The 20,741-nt window shown below is 41.9% G+C and overlaps 1 protein-coding gene across 6 annotated transcripts in view; it reads left to right on the top strand.

Annotated features, from left to right (window-relative positions):
• Positions 1-20,741, top strand: part of ITSN1 (intersectin 1) — a 200,795-nt gene that overhangs the window by 125,259 nt on the left and 54,795 nt on the right. For all 6 annotated transcript variants that reach the window (XM_039503267.1, XM_039503244.1, XM_039503261.1 and 3 more), the window contains 6 exons: positions 3,376-3,620; positions 5,111-5,270; positions 6,798-7,003; positions 7,828-7,910; positions 13,668-13,834; positions 16,501-16,546. In XM_039503267.1, coding sequence (XP_039359201.1) covers positions 3,376-3,620; positions 5,111-5,270; positions 6,798-7,003; positions 7,828-7,910; positions 13,668-13,834; positions 16,501-16,546 — 907 coding nt within the window. The remainder of the gene's footprint in view (positions 1-3,375; positions 3,621-5,110; positions 5,271-6,797; positions 7,004-7,827; positions 7,911-13,667; positions 13,835-16,500; positions 16,547-20,741) is intronic.

Raw genomic sequence — 20,741 nt, 5'->3', positions numbered from 1 at the left:
ATGAGTTCATTTGTTTTCCTTTGGGTTGGGCATCTTTCCATCCCCTCTCCTAGCACCAAGCTGAAGTTCCTGAGAAGATTCTGATGGCACTAACCATCTCCTGTGTACTTCAGTGTATTGGAATGAACTTGCAAGTAATTCCATGAAGAACACTAGGATTATTGATCTTAGTGGCCTGGGTATTAGAGAAATGTAATTCAGGATCAAATAGCTCCATTTCTGCCCAGAGCCTAAAGCAATTTCATAATAATGCATAGTAGTCTGTAGTCAGTTTTGTCAACTGATGGCGATGGAGACGATTATTGTTGTTTGTAATATGTCGGAGCCTAGAGATCTGTGCCCCGTTGTGTTAGGTACTGCACAAACTTAAGAAGATGATCACTGCCTGGAAGATCTTACATTCTGAGTAGTAGTAGGGGTTTCATTCATCTTCTAAGATGAAAGTCAGCTTTTTGGAAAGTAGATTTTAAAAAGAAATGGATAGAGTTCTGGGAGATAGAATATATGGTTGAAAAAAGATACATAATGGTGGCATTTGTTTTCAATCTGATTAAATGCCAGAGGTAACTGGATTTTAATTTTTTTTTTGTCATTGAGTGTTCTTCTTGTGAAGTCTTACAAAAGCTGCTTCTTTGAAGTTATACAGTGCTATACTTTAAACTTTTAAACACGTCACCTACCCTCTATAAAGCTGGGAAATCATAATTTTTTGTAAAGTGTAAAAAGATGCTTATAGAATATTTTAAAAAAAAGCGAATGTTGGTTGAAGAAACGGAAATTTCATCCTCATGATTTGTACTGTTTTAAGAATTTGTAGAGTTTTCAATTCTGCTTAAAGAAACCTTTAATCAATTTTTAAAATCATTCTTGTATATTTCTCATCTACTTGTGCAAAAAAAATTTAAGTCATTTAGGCAACTGTATCAGTGTGGTCCATTTTTAAGAAGCCCTTTTTTAGCAGGTTAAAAAGACAGATTGTGACCTATTATTGCTGAACTTATTTATTATTGATTTCAGTCATCACCTTAGCAATTCCAGAAGAGTGCAAATGATGTCACTCAGAATGCCATCTCAACATGGTATTCAGTGCTGCTGCAGTGGAAATTTTGCTCTGCACTGCAGCAAAGTCACATTGGACTAGTCAAGCATGCAGTCCATTTATTTCAGTGTTTGCTGTGAATTAATAGAACTGAGGCAAAGATAGGCCCAACACAAGGCCGAAATAATGGATTGTTTTATGCTAACTGAAGAGTGTGGGATACAAACAGTAGCAGACATGCAAAAAGTCAACACGTGGCCTAAGGCAGAGTGATCTGTCAGCCGTAGAGGGGAGTAGTCTAGGGACAGTTGCAACCAGAAGCCTTACTATGTCAAATTAAGTAGCTTCCATGCAAAAGAATTTTTCCATCCTTACTCTAGATTTGCAGAAGTGTCTGCAGTGATTCTGTAAAGTCATTCCTTGGCACAATTCCAAGTCACCTGGCTACATCCTGATCCACAATGTGCGAGCAAATCACATTGCGAATCTCCATTGCTCTTCGAGAACAGGAGCAGTGTGCATGTAGGTGGGATCCAGCTGTCTGTGCAGGTTTTGAAAGCCAGAACTGTCCTGTGCTCACTCGCTCTGGAAGTATTCCCCTTTAGCCTCACAAATGTTGTGCAAGGTAAAGCACACCATGCTAATCTGAACTGCATTGACTGCACTGGCTTTCAGATGGGTCTGCAGGCATCACCAGCGAGCTTTTCAGACTCTCAAAAGTGCATTCTGCTACCATTTTGCAGCTACTCTGTACTTGCACTTGCTTTTTCTTAGGTTGGTAATGTTGGGGTACAGCTTTGAGCCATGTTGGAAGTGGGTATGCGGGGTCCCCCAAAATAACTGTGGGGACAGAAAAACCATTCACAATCAAGTTTTTTCTGGGGAATGAAGGCCCTTCGCAGTACAGTCCTGACCTCCTGAGTGCCCTGCTGTCATGAACCTTTCCTGTGTCCAACATAGGTGTTCATGAACCAACCTCTGTTGTTCACTGAGCCTTGGAGAATGAGTGATGAGTAACCTTTTTGGTTCATGTATTCACTGGCTCCTTTTAATGGACGAAGTATTGGAATGTGTGTTCCTTCGATGGTGCCTGTACTGTTTGGAAAGCACATCCTCTGAAATCCTGCTCTAATTTGAGGGACTTTAATTATGGCAACCACCCATGGGTAGATTGCAGTTTTGATAGCATGACAAATCTGTACAACAGTCACCCTAACAGTTGACTTCTCAACTGTGAACTTGTTTGCAGTTGACCGATAGCTATGAGGTGTTGTCAGCATCCAAAGGGTGATAGCCACCTGCTTCTGTACTGGTATGGATTTCTGAAACTGAGTGGTCTGCACTGAAGGGTTGGTGCAAGCAACTTGCACAACTCCATGAAGATCTTCCTCTTTCAGAATTTCTGCAGCCACTGGTCATCATCCCAGGTTTCCCAGATGATGTGGTCCCACCACACTATGCTGTTTATCTGTGACTAGGAGCAGCAGTCCACCCATGAGTATACTGTTGCAATCCCAGCATTCAACACATCTGTTCCTTGGAAGCTTAGTAAATATTTGTTTGCCCTTTTGGTCAGTTGTCTTCAGCATTTCAATTTTTTCTGACCCATTCTATCCATTATCTGGTACTGGACTGCATGAACATTAATCCCACAAGCAGTAGCAGGAGAAGAACCACATTTTGGGCTTGCTTCTTGGCTTCAACGCAGTTTGGTAAAAGGGAGAGATGACCAAGAGCTGCTGATGCCAAATGTGTGAAGGCAGCAACTATGTGTTGCCAGTACTGGCAACACGCAGCGAAGCGGTTCCCAGAGCATCTCCTGTGACACAAAGGACTCCAGGACGCTGACCCTGAAATAGCACTACTGTCATGTACTGAAAAGGGGCAGTATGGATGCAGCTATATGCCCATACGCAGCATATACCCCTGTGCAGGCAGAATATGTGGATGCTGTGTGGGTACAAGGTACATATTCTAGCAGTATATGGACAAGTACTCAGGGAAGTGCGCAAGTGTAGACGTAGCCTGAGATTTAGGCAGTCTTATTTTTTTTTCTTTTTCCATCCCATGCAAATATTTGAATTTGGGAAAGTATTAATTATTAAAAGGATGACTTTGCATTATAGTACTCATGCCATTACACATTTATGTATGCTGTATAAAGAATAGCTGAATATTAAAAAATTATCCAATTTTGCCCATATGACACCTTTATTTGTAACAAAACTTTGAGTTTCCAGTAACTGGAGAAAATCAATCAACTATGAATGGCAGCTGGATTTTTAAGTAAAAATGTTTCTGATGTTTCTGAACCTTGTGATTTAATGTACTTACAGGTGGATGAAAGCCAGACTGGAGAACCTGGGTGGCTTGGAGGAGAACTGAAGGGAAAGACTGGATGGTTCCCTGCAAACTATGCAGAGAAAATACCTGACAACGAAGTTCCAACCTCTGTGAAACCAGTAGTTGACACTACTGTTGCACCTAAGGTTTCTTTGCGTGAAACACCCCCAACTCCAGCAGCTCCAGCTCCAACAGAATCTACTGCAGCCACCAACAACTGGGCCGACTTCAGTTCAACGTATGTTTGCTGGTGGTTATCACAAACCAGTACTGTGGGTTTTCAAGCAGTTAATTTGTGTTCAGTTAAAATTCATTACATTTCTCATCCATTGAGATTGTGTCAGTAGTTAACCTGGCAAATGAGATATTTGCAGGAAATTAGACAGCACACTGTAAATCAGGAAGGATTATTCATCTTCAGTAAAACACAACTCCCATCGTAATTTTTTTCCCTTCAGTAAACATTTTTTCCTTAACAGGATAGTCTGCAAAAGTTTTTTGTTTGTTTGGTTTTTTTCTGTGGCTTTTTTAAAATTTAAATTAGGCTTCCCAGTTCAAAGGCTATTTTTCAATGGTGCTGCAAGCACTGGTGGACCATAGGGGACGTTTTACCAACATCTACGTCGGGTGGCCGGGCAAGGTTCATGACGTGCGTGTGTTCAGGAACTCTGGTCTGTTTAGACGCCTGCAGGAAGGTAGTTTCACCATATCCTCTTAAGCAATCAAGAAGACAAGTACAAAAGCTTGCCCATCTGGCCCTTTTCCCTGACCATATTCAGAATTATTTTACAGCAGGAATCCCAGCATGTCATCCTTCATTTGTTTATAAACCAAATATGTGAGAGAGCAGAATTGACACTTTCTCTTACTTCATTGTTACCAGCTTGTATTTTACATTAAGATGATGATGCTGCTGCTAAAGTCTACCAATGTATTGTTATACAGTCGTACTCCCCTGGTGTGCCTGATGCTATATACATATAAGACAAGTTTCATGTCCCAAAGATTATATAAATGAAACGTAATACTGTATGTTTTATCAGGACAGGTTAGTCTACTATGTAAATAATTGGTTAATTATTTTGTTTAATGAAATAAGGTGTTTTACAATTAGAAGTGTGTATTTTACTGAAATATTTGAGTATTTAACACACAGTGCTTTAAAAAAGTTTTTACCCAAGAGAGCACAATAGTTCTGAAAGAATCATTTAAACTATGTTGCTCTCTGGGCAACTTTTTTCTGAAAAAGCAATAATATAAGAAAATTAAAACTGAACTTGCCACTTATTTTTATTTTTTCCCTACCTAAACAAAAGTAGCTCAAGACAAAACTATTCAAGTTTTAAGTGAATACTATGCATACTATACAATTTACTTTCCCCACCCTGTTACTCACGTCCCTATACAATAACATTTCAACAACAGGGCACTCTATACTATGAAGCAGATTTAGTTTAATTAGGCATTTGATAAAATATATTAATCTTCCTCTCCTGGTGTTCCATGCAGATTGCTCCCCATATCTAGATGGGTCATTGACTTCCTCCTCCCTTTCTGCGTCAAATTCATACTCCCCATTCTCACTCTTAAGGCTCTAATAGTTCCACTTCTGTTTACTCCAGAGGTGTCTTCATGCGAAATTTTGGGTGTGAGCAAGTTTTCTTTTTAGCAGAATGCAATAATCACTGCAATCAAAAATGAAGATTATATAGTCTGCCTTATTTTCAGGTGGCCAACCAGCACCAGTGAGAAACCAGAGACTGATAATTGGGATGCGTGGGCAGCTCAACCTTCTCTGACTGTTCCAAGTGCAGGGCAGGTGAGGCAGAGATCAGCCTTCACCCCAGCCACTGTTACCGGATCATCACCTTCTCCTGTCCTGGGGCAGGTAAGTGGTTATATCTGTGCAGAAATCATACTTAACCCTGCATTTTAACTTTCGCAAAGCGATGACCAAACATTAATTGACCAGCCCTTGCAAAATTCCTCTAAGGGAGGTAAAGTATTTCAAGATGAGGAGATGAAGATGTTAAACAAAGCCATGTGGGAAGTGCAGTTTGGCATTCTAAGAGTTCTCAAGTTGAGCTGGGCGAAATATTTTTGACACACAATTTGTCAAAAAAATTCATTTTGATCAACCCCAAACTATTTGTGAATTTGACACACATTCACCAAATAGTTTTAGGCAGGAAAAAAAATGTTCAGGTTAGATTCCCAAAATGTGGTGAAAAAGAGTAGCAGGTGGTGGGGTTGGTGTCTCCCTTTATAACTCTTATCCCAGTGATTTAGTGCACTCAATTGGTTTGTGGGGGTTAGAACCTGAGTTTCCTGTGCTGGAGCAATGATTTGAACCCAGGTCTCCCCCTCCCAGCTTTGTGCCATAACCATTTGGGCTGCATCACTCTCATATTTTCCTACTAAAGCTGTTCCATTTTTTATAAAATGCTTGAATAAATTGGGCCAGAGAGAAAGAGAGAACAACTCTATAGTCTGGTGGTGAGGACAGTCACCTGGGAGGAGAGTGATCTGGGCTCAAATCTCTGCTCCAGATTGGTGATTCAAACCTGGGTCTCCCACATCTCACGTGAGGGACTTAGATCAGTGGCTAGAAGTTTTATCAGGAGATCAGCATCAACACCCTTTCCTGCTCCAATCATTTTGTGAATCTAGCTCTTAAGAAATGCCTAGAAACAAAATGTTTTGGGTCAAACTAGTTTTGATTTGCATAATTTTTGTCTACATTTTTTAATTTATTTCAACCCAATTCGCAAACTTTTTTTTTTCCAGAACTGCCAGAGAACCGAAAAAACCAATTATTTGCCCAGCTCTATTCCTGAACCCCAATCTTGTGCTCAGTCTGTTAGATCATAGTACCTCGGCACTGGCTGAAAAATATGTAGTGCTGGTACATAGACATAGCATTCTGAAATGTGCTAGACATGTAAACCCCGAAAAAGCAAGTAGACTGCAAGATGGCATAATGCATAAGTTACAGCAAAAATATTCTCTTTATATACACTTTTTATGAGATTTACTATAAGCCCTTGGGGCAAGGCTTGTCTCTTTATTTACAGTGTTTTACATAAATGTGGTAGATGAGACAATTTAATTTAAAAAAAAAAATTCTGTGTAGAAAAATTATTAACTATCTTACAGGAGTGTATTCACCAGGCACTTTAATACAAATATAGAAATACTGGTGGACTGCATTAATATATCCACTTGATTGTATTTTTTTTAATGATCTGTTTGGCTTTATTTGAGTAAAAAGCTTATTTTAATAGAAACAGTCGACACACAGATCTGTGTCTATAAATGAATGTTGTAAGTGAATACCTCTTTATTTATTTATTTTTTAGCAGCCTTCTTTGCAAAAGACTTTAAGTGATTCACTTTTATTTTCTTACTACAATAGGGTGAAAAAGTAGAGGGCCTTCAAGCACAGGCCTTGTATCCTTGGAGAGCCAAAAAAGACAACCACCTCAATTTTAACAAAAATGATATCATCACAGTTCTGGAACAGCAAGACATGTGGTGGTTTGGAGAGGTCCAAGGTCAAAAGGGATGGTTTCCCAAATCATATGTGAAACTCATTTCAGGCCCCATAAGAAAGTCGACAAGGTATTTTGGTTGTTTTTGTTAGAATGAACAGCATTTTTTTTAATCATTAATATTATATTGTTCCTATCTAAAATGTTGTGTGTACTTGTATGTTTGTTTTTAAAGTGCTGGCTCTGAAAAGTGACTTTATTAAAATGGCATTGTGTGGCCATATTTGTATCTCTGGTTTCAGATCGGTGTGGCTCCATTTATAAATAAAATGATGAGCTTTGTTTTTTGGCTTCCTCTTTTTTTTTTTAACTTCCAGTCCTACCTACAAACTCAGTTTGGGATATGAAAGCAACAACAATAATTCTGCATTTAGAATTTAGCGAACAATTCTATTGATGCACGAGTGGGAACAGAATCCATCTTGTTCTCCTGTAGCTGTTTTGGCTACACAATGCCAACAAGACTAAAATGTAGCAAAATCTTACTTAAGTTGATAAAATAAGTAGAAATTGAAATATGAGTGGGCTAGTGAGTAAAGAGGTGCCACTTTCCTATATTCACTTTACTAACAAACAGTGTTTTGAAAGATAAGAAGATTGTAATCAAATACAATACACTGTGTGAAAACAGTGTTCTGGTTGATAATGAAAACTAGAATGAACTTTACGTTTTTCTACTGGGGAGCACAGTAATTTTTGCTTTCAGTCCAGTTACATGATTTCAAACTGTATTTTGTGATGCTGAGGTTTAAAACTTAAATTTTACTATCTTTTTGCTTTACAAGTTGAGATAGTTTGTTCATGGATATAGCTTTTAATGTCTTTTTAATTCAGAATATTTAGTTGTTTTGTTAAATTTAGAGAAATTAAAGCATTTAATATTTTCTCTTTAAGCATGGATTCTGGTTCTTCAGAAAGTCCTGCTAGTCTAAAGAGAGTAACATCACCAGCAACTAAACCTGCTATGTCAGGCGAAGGTAAGAATTTGAATTGAATGACATTAGTAGCATCTTACTGTATAGTTTTAATAAAAGAAATTATCTAGTAATAAGTACAAGTTCAGAGGGAGTTGGTGGTACTCAGTACCATTACAGAATCAGGCCCTGTTTCTTTACAAAGTAACTAACAGGCAATGATCAAATGATCTCTCTCCTGCCATCCATCTCCATCCTCTGACAGACAGAGGCTAGGGACACCATTTACGTAAGAATTTTAATTATGACTACAAGGCTATGTCCTGCATGTTTTGTAAAATTGCTCATTTACATAAGAATAGTATTTTCCTAATTAACTTCGGTACATGAATTTATGAAGTGTCATTTATAAGCAGTTGAGAATCAATCCCATATTTCTGATTGTTTTTAGCCTTCTGCCTACAATAGGAAGGGCCCGGGCCCAGCATTTGAAATGCATAAAGGAGGTATTTTCTTTTAACATACACTGTGGGTGTATGCAGTATATTCCATATAAAAACATGTGTACATGCTTCAAGATAAGCAAGACTATTCATTAAATGAATAAGTTGGCTCCCAAAATGTTAGTTTTTCATTCACAATCTTTCTTTGTGAATAATTTGAATCCCGCAGTGCCTGTTTTCCTATTTAAATATTGGATAGACCAAAACTTTCCACCTCTTAGAAAGGGAAGACAAATCAGTGCTGATCCCACCATGAGGAAAGGGATAATTATCCAAATAGGCACGTATGTACTGTAAATTTTTTAATAGCTTTCATTTGTGCTGTCTTATGTGACCCAAGAAGGTTAGATTTTAAATTATAAATTAATAGCAAATAATATAAATAAATAATATAAATTAATAGCAAATAACAAGGACGGCACTCAGTGCCTTGAGTTAGATATCAGTATTTTTTGTTGTTCCCATGTCATTTTGAACATTAAGCACCTTCCATTAATGAACTATTATTAATCGAAAACCATATGAGAACTTATAGTTATCTACAAGTTTGTACCTATTTTTTTCATAACAAGGTGCTAAATGTGCCAGACCTTGCCATCATTGGAACCCACACCACTGCTAGCATAGGTATGGCTGCAGTGATACCAGGAAACAGATACAAAACTATTCTTCCGAGATATTGTTGATAAAACTGCTGTCAACATAACAAACTTTTCATAAGACATGTTAGCTTGGTAGAAGTTGGATTCAGTTATTAAACATGTAGGCTCCCTATTTTTTTTTTTTTTACTATTAAAAGTAATATTGACACTAAGGATTTTTTCGGGGTGGGGTGGGATTGCATTTAAATGGAAGTGGGTCCAGCAATAGTTGGGCCAGTTCAGTTCAGTCATTTATGTCACTTAATTATTGACCTATAGCATATCTGATTCAAGGTTGAAGAGGAGGTTACTGCTTGCCACTGTTTTCCACAAGCAGAGTGTGTAACACAGAATATTTTCAGAAATCTTTGGTATACCTCTGAGAAGCTCCCTTTTTTTACAGTTGAGTGAATTGTGTAATAGGCATACTGCTTCAGAAGATGTTACTGATTTGTCTGAGATTCTTATTTGCACTCCTAGCTGTACAGGTTTTCATTTAGTTCTGTAATTAAATTACACACTGCATTTCTCAACAGCAGTCTGTTTCAGTGTTTTTTGCTCTTGAATACCAAATAGCTGACCATGTTTTAACAAAACTGTGTATTCCACCATTATCTTAGCATTTTCAAGCCAACTGTTGCATAGGATACAATGAGATTAGCTGTCTCCACACAAAGCTTCAAGTAGATGAAAGAATTCATTGTTCATGAGAGCCAACTGACATATGTAAAAGGAAGACTGTATCAGAAGTTCAGAAACTGGGATTTTGTAAGCCAGGACTGAAAATGCTAGTTCTCAGCATAAATTTGAACCCATAGAAAGTATGCTTATAAAGCAAATCATCAAGTGTTTGCATATGTCCATACCACCTTAGGAGTGTGTGTGCTAGGGCATTGAAGCTGGAGAATTCTTCCCCATAACAGTTATCCATCAGGACAGCACATGTTAGCCAACGGTATAAAAGGATGGAGCTGCTCTGCCCCCTCATCAATTCCTTTTTACTGCTCATGGTCAGTAGTTGTAGCATGTGTGAACTTTGCTCTCTCCCATTCTGTTTTTAGAAAAAAATTGCTAGAGGTTTTTTATAGTAAATAGTTTAGTATGGTTGTAGTTATAGTTTTAATAGCACTTTCTTTGCGCTTTTAGCATGGTACTGGGACATGTATAAGTCCCTGGGATTTAAGCGCCATTCTCGCTGTAGCAAGTCTATACCAGTCAGCAGTCCTCACTCCCTGTTTAAAGTGTTTTGGAGAAGTATACGTGAGGCATAAATGCCTTATCCGTGCAAGTCTTTCAAACCAGGACTAAGAAGTTGAGAGATGTTTGACTTTGAGATAGGGAAACAGTTTTCCTTCCCTCTTTGGACCCCAGCTGCTCTGTACATAGGGATTCAAACTCGACTCTATCTCAGAGCACATCACCAGATTTGGCAGCATCCATGCAGCAGAGAAAGCTAGAGACACCAATCTCCATTTTCAGTACTGGGCAAGCTGCAGAAGAAGTCCACCATTTCAACCTCCTCTGGCCAAAAGAAGCCCTCTTCATCTTGAGGACGGGGTCCCCAACAGATTTGCACAAGAAGAAGACCAGTACCGAGGTTAGAGCTAAGGCAGCTCCGACTAGGCACTCCTAGTACAGCTGGCTGGAGCGGAGAACCACGGCCAGTGGGAGCTGTGATCAGCCAAACCTGCGGACGCAGCAGGTAAACAAACCGGCGCGGCCCGCCAGGGGCTTTCCCTGATGGGCCGCATGCCAAAGGTTGCTGATCCCTGTTGTAGACTGTCTCCCATCCATCTCATCATGCAGGTATGTGAGTCAGCACATTCAGTGGAAGTGTTTTGTCATTTCCAGACTGGTGGATGGACCCTGCCATTGTATCCAAAGAAGGTGGTTTGTAGGTTTTTTGGCCCAGCCCTGCCCTCCATGACCCTAGTCATGGATGCGTCATCTTTTGGTTGGGGAGCTCATTTAGGGGATTTTCAGACTCAGGGATTGGACAGATCACTACATCTCCACATCAGTGTTCAAGAGCTTTGAGCCTGATCTGTCAAGTGTTTGTTCCCTGCATCAAAAGTTGTTTTGTACAGGTGCTCAAATTCAACAGTGCTATGATATTCTGTCTAAACAAGCCGGGGGGTGCCAGGTTAGACAGATACCCTGTGCCAAGTGGCAATGAAACTTCGGTCTTTCTGTATCAGGAATAAGATTATGCTCAAAGCACCTCGCCTTCCTGGATCTCAGGACTGTCTAGTGGATCATCTCAGCAGATTATTTAGCAAAGATCACAAAGCAAAGTGCATTTTTCAAATTTGGGGAATGCCAGAAGTAGACTTGTTCACCACCCACAAAGCAGGACATGTCACCAGTTCTCTGTTCCAGGGCATGTCAGAGGCCAGGGTCTGTGTCATATGCCTTCCTGCTATCCTGGAAGGGGAAACATCTTTACGCTTTTCCTTCCAACCCTATGATGCCAAGTGTTTTGAGCAAACTCGGACAGGATCATGCCATCTTAATTTGATCACTCCAGCATGCCCCCATCAGCTTTGGTTCTCAGACCTGTTGAGCCTTTCAATTCAAGATTCCACACCTCTCCCTTAGGTCTCAGGACATAGTTTTGCAGGACCATGGCCAGACTCTGCATCCCAAAGCACTTAGCCTATACTTTACTGCTTGAATGCTCAGTGGCTAACTTCCCAGGAAGCTGTCTGTTCCCTTGGAGTTTAAAATATTTTAAATAGCAGAAAACCCTCCCACTTATACTCACCTCAAGAAATGGAAGAGCATGTGGTCACAGCAGGAAGATACCTCTCCTTCACTGGCTCCGATTCAGTCTGCTCTGGATTACCTGCTTCACCTAAAAGAAAAAGGACTTTCTACCATTTCCATGAGGGTTCATCTGGCAGCTGTTGCTACATTCCATCCTCCGGTAGATGAAAGATCTGTCTTGTTCCAACCCTACGATTATTATGCTCTTGAAAGGTTTGGACAGGCTCTTTACCTTCTGTTAGGAACCAACACTATCGAGGGATCTGAATTTGGTTCTTTCCATTTTAATGGGGCCTCCTTTTGAACCTATAACTGTGGATTGTTTTCTCATCTCTCAATGAAGGTAGTGTTCTCGGTGGCTATTACTTCAAGCAGGTGGGTAACAGAATTTCAGGCTTTGGTGGCTGATGAACATAAGAACGGCCATACCGGGTCAGACCAAAGGTCCATCTAGCCCAGTATCTGTCTACCGACAGTGGCCAATGCCAAGTGCCCCAGAGGGAGTGAACCTAACAGGCAATGATCAAGTGATCTCTCTCCTGCCATCCATCTCCATCCTCTCACGAACAGAGGCTAGGGACACCATTCTTACCCATATGCTCCTTATATGTTTATCTTTATGAAAGTTAATGTGTCCACACCCCAAATTTCTCACAAAAGTGGTGTTGAATTCTAAATAAGCTTATATACTTACTAACCTTTTTTCCTGAAACCTCACTCTCTCTAAGATGAGGAAAAACTCCATACTTGGGACTTTCATAGGACGTGTTAGCCTTTTACCTGTTTAGAATGTCTCCTCAAGTATTTGTCTGTCTCCTTTGCTGAAAGGATGAGGGGGAAACTTATCACTTTTCAGAGGATTTCTTCCTGGACCTCCTCTGTTCATCTGTGCTAAGATATTGCTGAGGTTCCACCATCTCAGAGTTTTAGCATAATCTATGAGAACACAAGCAGCATTGGCTGCTTTCTTGGGTCACGTTCCCATCAGTAAAATTTGCAGGACTGCAACTTGGTCATCTGTACATATGTTCATCACACATTATACTCCCTTCCAAACCTCAAACCTTGAGGCTAGATTTGGGAGCATGTTGTTGCAGTCCTTGTTCAAGTAGACTCCAATCTCCTATTCCATCTAGAACTGCATGTGGATCACCTAAAGTGGAATGGACATGTGGAAGCAATCAAAGAAGAAAAAAGGGTTGCATTACCTGTTCAGTAGCCGTTCTTCAAGATGTGTTGCACATGTCCATTCCACAACCCACCCTCCTTCCCTTCTATGTCAGAGTCACAGCAAGTGCTGGCTTCTGGAGTGAAGTAATTGAGAGGGATTGGGTGGCTTCACCCTGGTATACTTTTGGCTAGCAGCATGAACGTTCAGAGAGTGCATACAATGCCCTGTTTGGGACCACTGTGGGAAACAATTCTCCAGCTTCAGTGCACTGGCAAACATACACACACACCCCTAAAGTGGAATGGACATGTGAAGCACATCTCAATGAACAAGTTATCAAACAGGGATATAACAGTTTGGGTGGAGATGGTTTTTTTGGGGGGGCGGGGGCAGGGTAATAAAAAAAAAAGATATATACTTAGGTCATGTTAGAGGTTTACCAAAAATAACTTCATCCATAATAGGATTTTTTTTTGTTTTTAGAATAGAAGCCTTTAAAGAACTTAAAGTAGTCTTGAAGATCATCTAATTTAGAAATTTAAATATTAAACCTCCCTTATGAAGGAAGGGAAAATGTTTGGGAGTGAAGTGTTGCCTACACAGAAGCAATAGGGCAGAAAGCTATGAATATCTAACCTTTGGACAGGTGATATGGCATTACTTTCATAAAGATAGATTTTTGCAAATTATACTTTGATTCATCAAGCATTTCCCATTTTTTGAACAACTTCTCCTCCAGAATATATTGCCATGTACACGTATGAGAGTTCAGAACAAGGAGACTTAATCTTTCAACAAGGAGATATGATTCTTGTGACAAAAAAAGACGGTGACTGGTGGACAGGAACATTGGGTGACAAATCTGGAGTCTTTCCTTCTAATTATGTGAGACTGAAAGATTCTGAGGTAAAGAGATGTGAAACATTACAAAGTCTATCCTTTTTTGTGTCTTATTTGTCCACTTTATAATGTTCATTTGATGATTTCAAGTCAGTGAATCATATGGAGGGTTTTTTTCCTTAAAACTTTATTGGACATGAAAAATGCATTGTTACAGTGAAGTGTGAAAGAGATATTCCTGTATAAACTACCATGGAGTACCCCAGTGGTTCTCAACAGGAGGTCCACGGCCCCCTAGGGGTCCCCAAACCCTTTCAGGGGGGCCATGGGGCCCTGTGGCTAAAACCCAGAGCCTGAGCCTCAGCACTCCCCACGGGGCTGAAGCTGGGAGCCCCAGTACTCCCTATGGGGCAGAAGCCCTGAGCCCCTGGGCAGAGTTGGGGAGACACGGGTGTTACACCCCCACCCCGAAACTACAGTGCAAGAGCAGGGCAGTCCCGGGGAAGGTCCAACCCGCTCCATCTCCACCTCCTTGTCTCCCCACTCCCTGGCCAGGTCAGAGGTGGAAAACCTTGTTTCCTGCTGCTTCAAGGGGTTGAAGCTGCTTCTCAGCTCCCAGCCCCCTTTGCTCACGCAACCGGTAAGAGCTGCCTGGGCAGGCAGACCTGGCTCCATTGCTGACGGAGCCCTCGGGGAACAGGGACCACAGGGGAGCGCTCCCGGCACACAGCCGCTAGCTACCCCCTGCCTACAACCTGAGCTGTTTGCCCCCCACCTTTTTGAGTTATAATTTTTGGTTGCGTCCCCCACCAGACAGGCTGGGTGGCCTGCTGAGGTGAGTCAGGGGGTGGAGGTGCGTTCCCTTCCCGACCTCGCCATGTGGAGCTGTCTCGAGACCCACTGGCCCCTGCCTACCCAAAATAGAAGTCAAACTACACCTATTCCCGAGCCCCCAAGCCCCGGCTGAGAGCCCTGGGTCCCCCCTCCCCCCTGGACCCTGGAGTTCTCATAGCATGTTGTGGGTGGGCCTCAAAGAAAAAAGTTATGAACACCTGGAGTACCTTGTCACTTACTGTTATTAAAGGCCTGTATGATAGTCATGTACAGCCAACTCAGAGGAATTATTGCTGTTTTCCAGTTAACAGTACTATGACCAAAGAGAATGGGCAGTAAGATATGACTTGAAACAATATAAAAGGGGAAATATCCTAACATGAAATATTAAGCTTTTCCTTTCAAAGCAAGGTATTGTAATAATGAACCCAAGGGAACAAGCCCAGGAGAAAAATAAGCTTACCTAATAGCCATATTCTGGTGAAGTTAGATTCATATCAATTACATTCCAGAAGTTCTGAAGTTGGATGCACACCCACCACATGTGTAGGCCCTGAAAGGGGGAATGCTTTAGTCAGTATTGGGGGGCGGGAGAGGACGGGGGTAGTGATTCACTTTTCTTTTCTGGAGATGGTATCTTGTATTAAACTTGAGAGATTTTCTCATGCACGTTCTCCTCTATTTGAGAATGCAATTGTCATCTATCAATGGGTGTTAGCTGGGTCATTATGTGGTTGTCTGTATACACTTAAGTTCCTTCTTGCAACAAGATGAGAAATATAGTGTATTCTACTGATTTATTGCACTTCTCTTCAAAATAAAAATATTATGGTCAAGACTTTAAAAAATGGGGGGTCTAAATGTAGCCTTCTAAACTCTTATTTCGATTGGATTTAGGTGCCTAAATAAGGATTTAGAAGCCTAACTTTAGGTGCACATTTTTTTAAGTCTTGACATCTGTGTTAATGAGCTATAACTGTCTGTGGACTATATATGTGAAATATTAGCGCTTGTGTAGTCATCGCTCAACTTTTTTCACTTTTGGGAAAGATTAAAGAGCGATAATTTTTATCAGTAGTACAGTATGTAGATACTTATGTTTTGGGCCACTTTTGCAGTGCTGTAATAGCTCTTTCAGAGAGCATCTTCCTCCAAGACTTGCCTCAATGCAGCAAATTCTTCATTAAGAATCAGTTTAGAAGATGTAGATCAGAAAACTTGTATTTTTGTGAATATATTGTTTATATCCCTGTTATGCTGTTGGGAGAGCTAATTTAGTAGATTAAATCTAATCTCAACTGTTCATTATTTATGCAGTGCACTTTAAGAACAAATAAAACATGGTCCTGTTCTTGGGTCTTACGACCTAATGATGGATGTAACAAAAGTAATAGCAGCACAGTGGGGAGAGCAGAAGAGGGGTGAAGGTTTCAGTAAGATTACAATGTTGTTTTATTACATTTTTCCAGCATTCAGAGGTACTGTTTTTCTGGGCAGACTTTCAATAACTCTGATGTGCAATAGGATTTTTGGGTTTTCAGAGGTTGGTTCTCCATCTAGTTTAGGAGGAGCAATTTCGCCCACTGTGAACTCTGACTCAGGTTGTATTATCATCTTCCCTTTAGATTGAATGGTCACACAGCTGGAAACCTTCCCAGATTCTCCTGCCTAAACTAGTGAAGATGTGTTTGTTTTTAATTATTCGTTACTCACTATTACAGATAATATTTGGGGTGACAATCGATCTGAGAATTGCTACAAGGATAGATCCGCTCTAGGACAGTCACTAACTATTCAGAACCTTCTTTTGGAAAATGCTGTAGCAAAGCCATTTTGGTAGTCAGGAGAAATAAACATATGAATGTGTGTAAGTTTTATATTTGCCTTTTTATTTTAAGGTCCCTGGAACTGCTGGAAAAACGGGAAGTTTAGGGAAGAAACCTGGTGAGTTACACAGTGTGACATTTTATTTCTCCATGTGCTAAAGGATGTATTTGCTTCTAACAAAGAGTAAGAAACTTAAATATGAATGAAGTCTCATTTGTAACAATTTAATAAGTTGCTCAATCTTATGCTTCCCTCTTTCCCTATGTATAGCCCAATATGTTGCTACCCTTTTTTTAAACATTTACATCTGCTTTAGAGTTTTGTACAGCATCCATCGTGGCAGTATCCAAGCACCATGTGGTTACAAAACTTCCCAAAAGACTGTTGCCTGAAAGTGAATGTAAATTCACACAACTTAGGGATAGCGCATATAACAGGGCAGTTGATCGATGAGGATTGTGCAGCTTTATGTACGTGTCTGATCAACATGGTGGTGAAGTACACTTCCCACTTAATGTTGTAGCATTCTGCCTGGAATCCTGCATAATTTACTTCCCACAAAACTGAGGGTTGGCCCTGTATATTGCTCAGCATGGAGGTTTTAGTGTTCCTAAATGCCCAGCCAACAAGAATGTTTTCACTACTTTCTCTAAATAAAGGAGCAGCAAGAAGATAGGCCATTCTTGGCAGAAACTGGTGGGGGGCGGAGGGGGGGTGCACAGGGACAGCTATTTTCTGAATTTTCAGAAGCAATACAAAACTGATTACAGATATGTCAATGTTTATACAGAGAAGGGTTTTATTTCTTCATGCTGTATACACACCGTGCTAAAAGGGACCTAATTTTCCTGAGCTGGCTTGTGATTCTGTTGGAATTCTTCCCATGAGAGTTCAACACTCAGAAATAATAAAGAATATATTCAGAATGCAATAGAGCTATTTGTTTATTTTCTGAAAGATTTCTAGGCCCTGATCTACACTACGAGTTTAGGTCAAATTTAGCAGTGTTAGATCGATTTAACCCTGAACCCGTCCACACGACAAAGCCATTTTTATCAACTTAACGGGCTCTTAAAATTGATTTCTGTACTCCTCCCCAACAAGGGGATTAGCGCTGAAATCAACATTGCTGGGTCGAATTTGGCATAGTGTGGACGCAATTCGACGGTATTGGCCTCCCGGAGCTATCCCAGAGTGCCCCATTGTGACCGTTCTGGACAGCACTCTCAACTCAGATGCACTGGCCAGGTAGACAGGAAAAAGCTCTGGGAACTTTTGAATTTCATTTCCTGTTTGGCCAGCGTGGCGAGCTCATCAGCATGGGTGACCATGCAGAGCTCATCAGCACAGGTGACCATGCAGTCCCAGAATCGCAAAAGAGCTCCAGCATGGATCGAACAGGAAGTACTGGATCTGATCGCTGTTAGGGGAGACGAATCCATTCCAAAAGACAAAATGCCAAAATATTTGAAAAAAATCTCTAAGGGCATGATGGACAGAGGCTACAACAGGGACCCGCAGCAGTGCTGCGTGAAAATTAAGGAGCAAGCCTACCAAAAAGCCAAAGAGGCAAATGGCTGCTCTGGGTCCGAGCCCCACACATGCCGCTTCTACGATGAGCTGCATGCAATTCTAGGGGAGGCCCCCACCACTATCCCATCCCTGTCCATGGACACCTGCAAAGGGGGAGTCTCACGCAACAGGGATGAGGATTTTGGGGATGAGGAAGATGAGGTGGAGGAGGATGAGGATAGCGCACAGCACACAAATGGAGAAACCATTCTCCCCGACAGCCAGGAACTGTTTATCACTCTGGAGCCAATACCCTCCCAACCCGGGCTCACAGACCATGAAGCCAGAGAAGGCACCTCTGGTGAGTGTACCTTTGTAAATATAATGCACGGTTTAAAAGCAAGCATGTTTAATGATTAATTTGCCCTGAAGACTTGGGATGCATTCACGGCCAGTACAGCCCCTCCTTTTAAATGGCCAACCCAAAGGGGTGCTTGGTATGGGAAAGGAGGGTGCTGCTGTTTGAAATCATTCCCACATGTTATGAAGATTGAAGAAGCTGAAAGACTGTGGCTTACCATGGCTGTGCCTGCAAGCTGAATTCTGTTGACCAGCCATGCATGTGTGATCTCTCACACCAAACCGGCAGGCCCTCAATATAAGAGGCAAAATGTGACCTTGTACCGAAAGCACATGTGCTATGTAATGTTAACTGCTTGGTTCACCCTGAAAGAGTCTACCCATTGTTTTCTAAAATGTGTTTTCTTCAATACCACTCTCCCTTTTTTTCCTCCTGCAGCTGCAAATGTTTCAATGCTCCCCCTATCATCTCTGCCCCAGAGGCTAGCGCAGATAAGAAGGCGAAAAAAATGCACTCGTGATGAAATGTTCTTAGCTCATGCAGTCCTCCTGCACTGAAAGAGCTCAGCAGAATGCATGGAGGCAAACAATGTCAGAGTCCAGGAAAGCAGAAAATGAACGCAAGGACAGGAGGGACGAGCGAGAGGAGAGGTGGTGGGAGCAAGAGGAGAGGAGACAGGATGGAATGCTGAGGCTACTGGGGGATCAAACCGATACGCTCCGGCGTCTGGTGGAGCTGCAGGAAATGCAGCAGGAGCACAGACTGCTGCTGCAGACCCTGTGTAACTGCCTTCCCTCCTCCCCAATTTCTATACCCGCCTCCACCCAGATGCCCAAGAACGGCGGGGGGGCCTCGGGGCACCCAACCATTCCACCCCACAGGACTGCCCAAGCAACAGAAGGCTGGCATTCAATAAGTTTGGAAGTGCAGTATGGCCTTGTCCTTCCCTCCTACCCTCATCCACCACCCCACCAGGTGCTTCCCTCTTCACCCACCCCTCCCGGGCTACCTTGGCAGTTATCTCCCTATTTGTGTGATGAATTAATAAAAATGCATGATTTTGAAACAATAATGACTTTATTGCCTCTGCAAGAGGAGATCGAAGGAGAGAGGGCAGTTGGCTTACAGGGAACTAGAGTGAACCAAAGAGGCAGGTTTTCATCAAGGAGAAACAAACAGAACTGTCACACCATAGCCTGGCCAGTCATAAAACTGGTTTTCAAACCTTCTCTGTTGCGCAGCGCACTCTGCTGCGCTCTTCTAATCACCCTGGTGTCTGGCTGCGTGTAATCAGTGGCCAGGCAATTTGCCTCAACCTCCCACCCCACCATAAACGTCTCCCCCTTACTCTCACAGATATCGTGGAGCACAGAGCAAGCAGCAATAACAGTTGGAATATTGGTTTCACTGAGGTCTAACTGAGTCAGTAAAAGCGCGGTGGCGCAGTTTAAAAATTCAAATGCACATTCTACCACCATTCTGCACTTGCTCAGCCTGTAGTTGAACAGCTCCTGACCACTGTCCAGGATTCCTGTGTATGGCTTCATGAGCCCTGGCATTAAGGGGTAGGCATTTCAGCATCCCCAACGGTTATTTTCTGGTCTGGGAAGCAAGTCCCTTCCTGCAGCTGTTCAAACAGACCAGAGTTCCTGAAGATGCAAGTGTCATGTACCTTTCCCGGCCATCCCACGTTGATGTTGATGAAACGTCCCTTGTGATCCGCCAGTGCTTGCAACACCATTGAAAAGTCCCCCTTGCAGTTTATGTACTGGCTGCCAAGGGGGTCCGATCCCAAGATAGGGATATGGGTTCCGTCTGTCGCCCCACCACAGTTAGGGAATCCCATTGCAGCAAAGCCATCCACTATGAGCTGCACATTTCCCAGAGTCACTACCCTTGATAGCAGCAGCTCAGTGATTGCGTTGGCTACTTGGATCACAGCAGCCCCCACAGTAGATTTACCCACTTTAATTTGATGACCGACTGACCAGTAGCTGTCTGGTGTTGCAAGCTTCCAGAGGGCTATCGCCACTCGCTTCTCAACTGTGAGGGCTGCGCTCATCTTGCTATTCTGGCACTTCAGGGCAGGGGAAAGCAAGTCACAAAGTTCCATGAAAGTGCTCTTATGCATGCGAAAGTTTTGCAGCCACTGGGAATCATCCCAGACCTGCAACACTATGTGGTCTCACCAGTCTGTGCTTGTTTCCGGGCTCAGAATCGGCGTTCCACAGCATGAACCTGCCCCATTACCACCATGATGTCCAAATTGCTAGGGCTCATGCTTTGAGAGAAGTCTGTGTGTCCTCATCACTATCTTGATCACACTGTCGTCACCTCCTCACCTGCTTTTGCAGGTTCTGGTTCTGCACATACTGCAGGATAATGTGTGAGGTGCTTACAATGCTCACAACAGCAGCAGTGATGGTGAGCTGAGCGGGC

This window comes from Mauremys reevesii, linkage group 1 (genome assembly GCF_016161935.1).
Source record: "Mauremys reevesii isolate NIE-2019 linkage group 1, ASM1616193v1, whole genome shotgun sequence".
In the NCBI taxonomy this organism is placed as follows: domain Eukaryota; kingdom Metazoa; phylum Chordata; order Testudines; family Geoemydidae; genus Mauremys; species Mauremys reevesii.
Note: the sequence above shows the minus strand (reverse complement) of the source record. Positions and strands in the feature narration are given on the sequence as shown.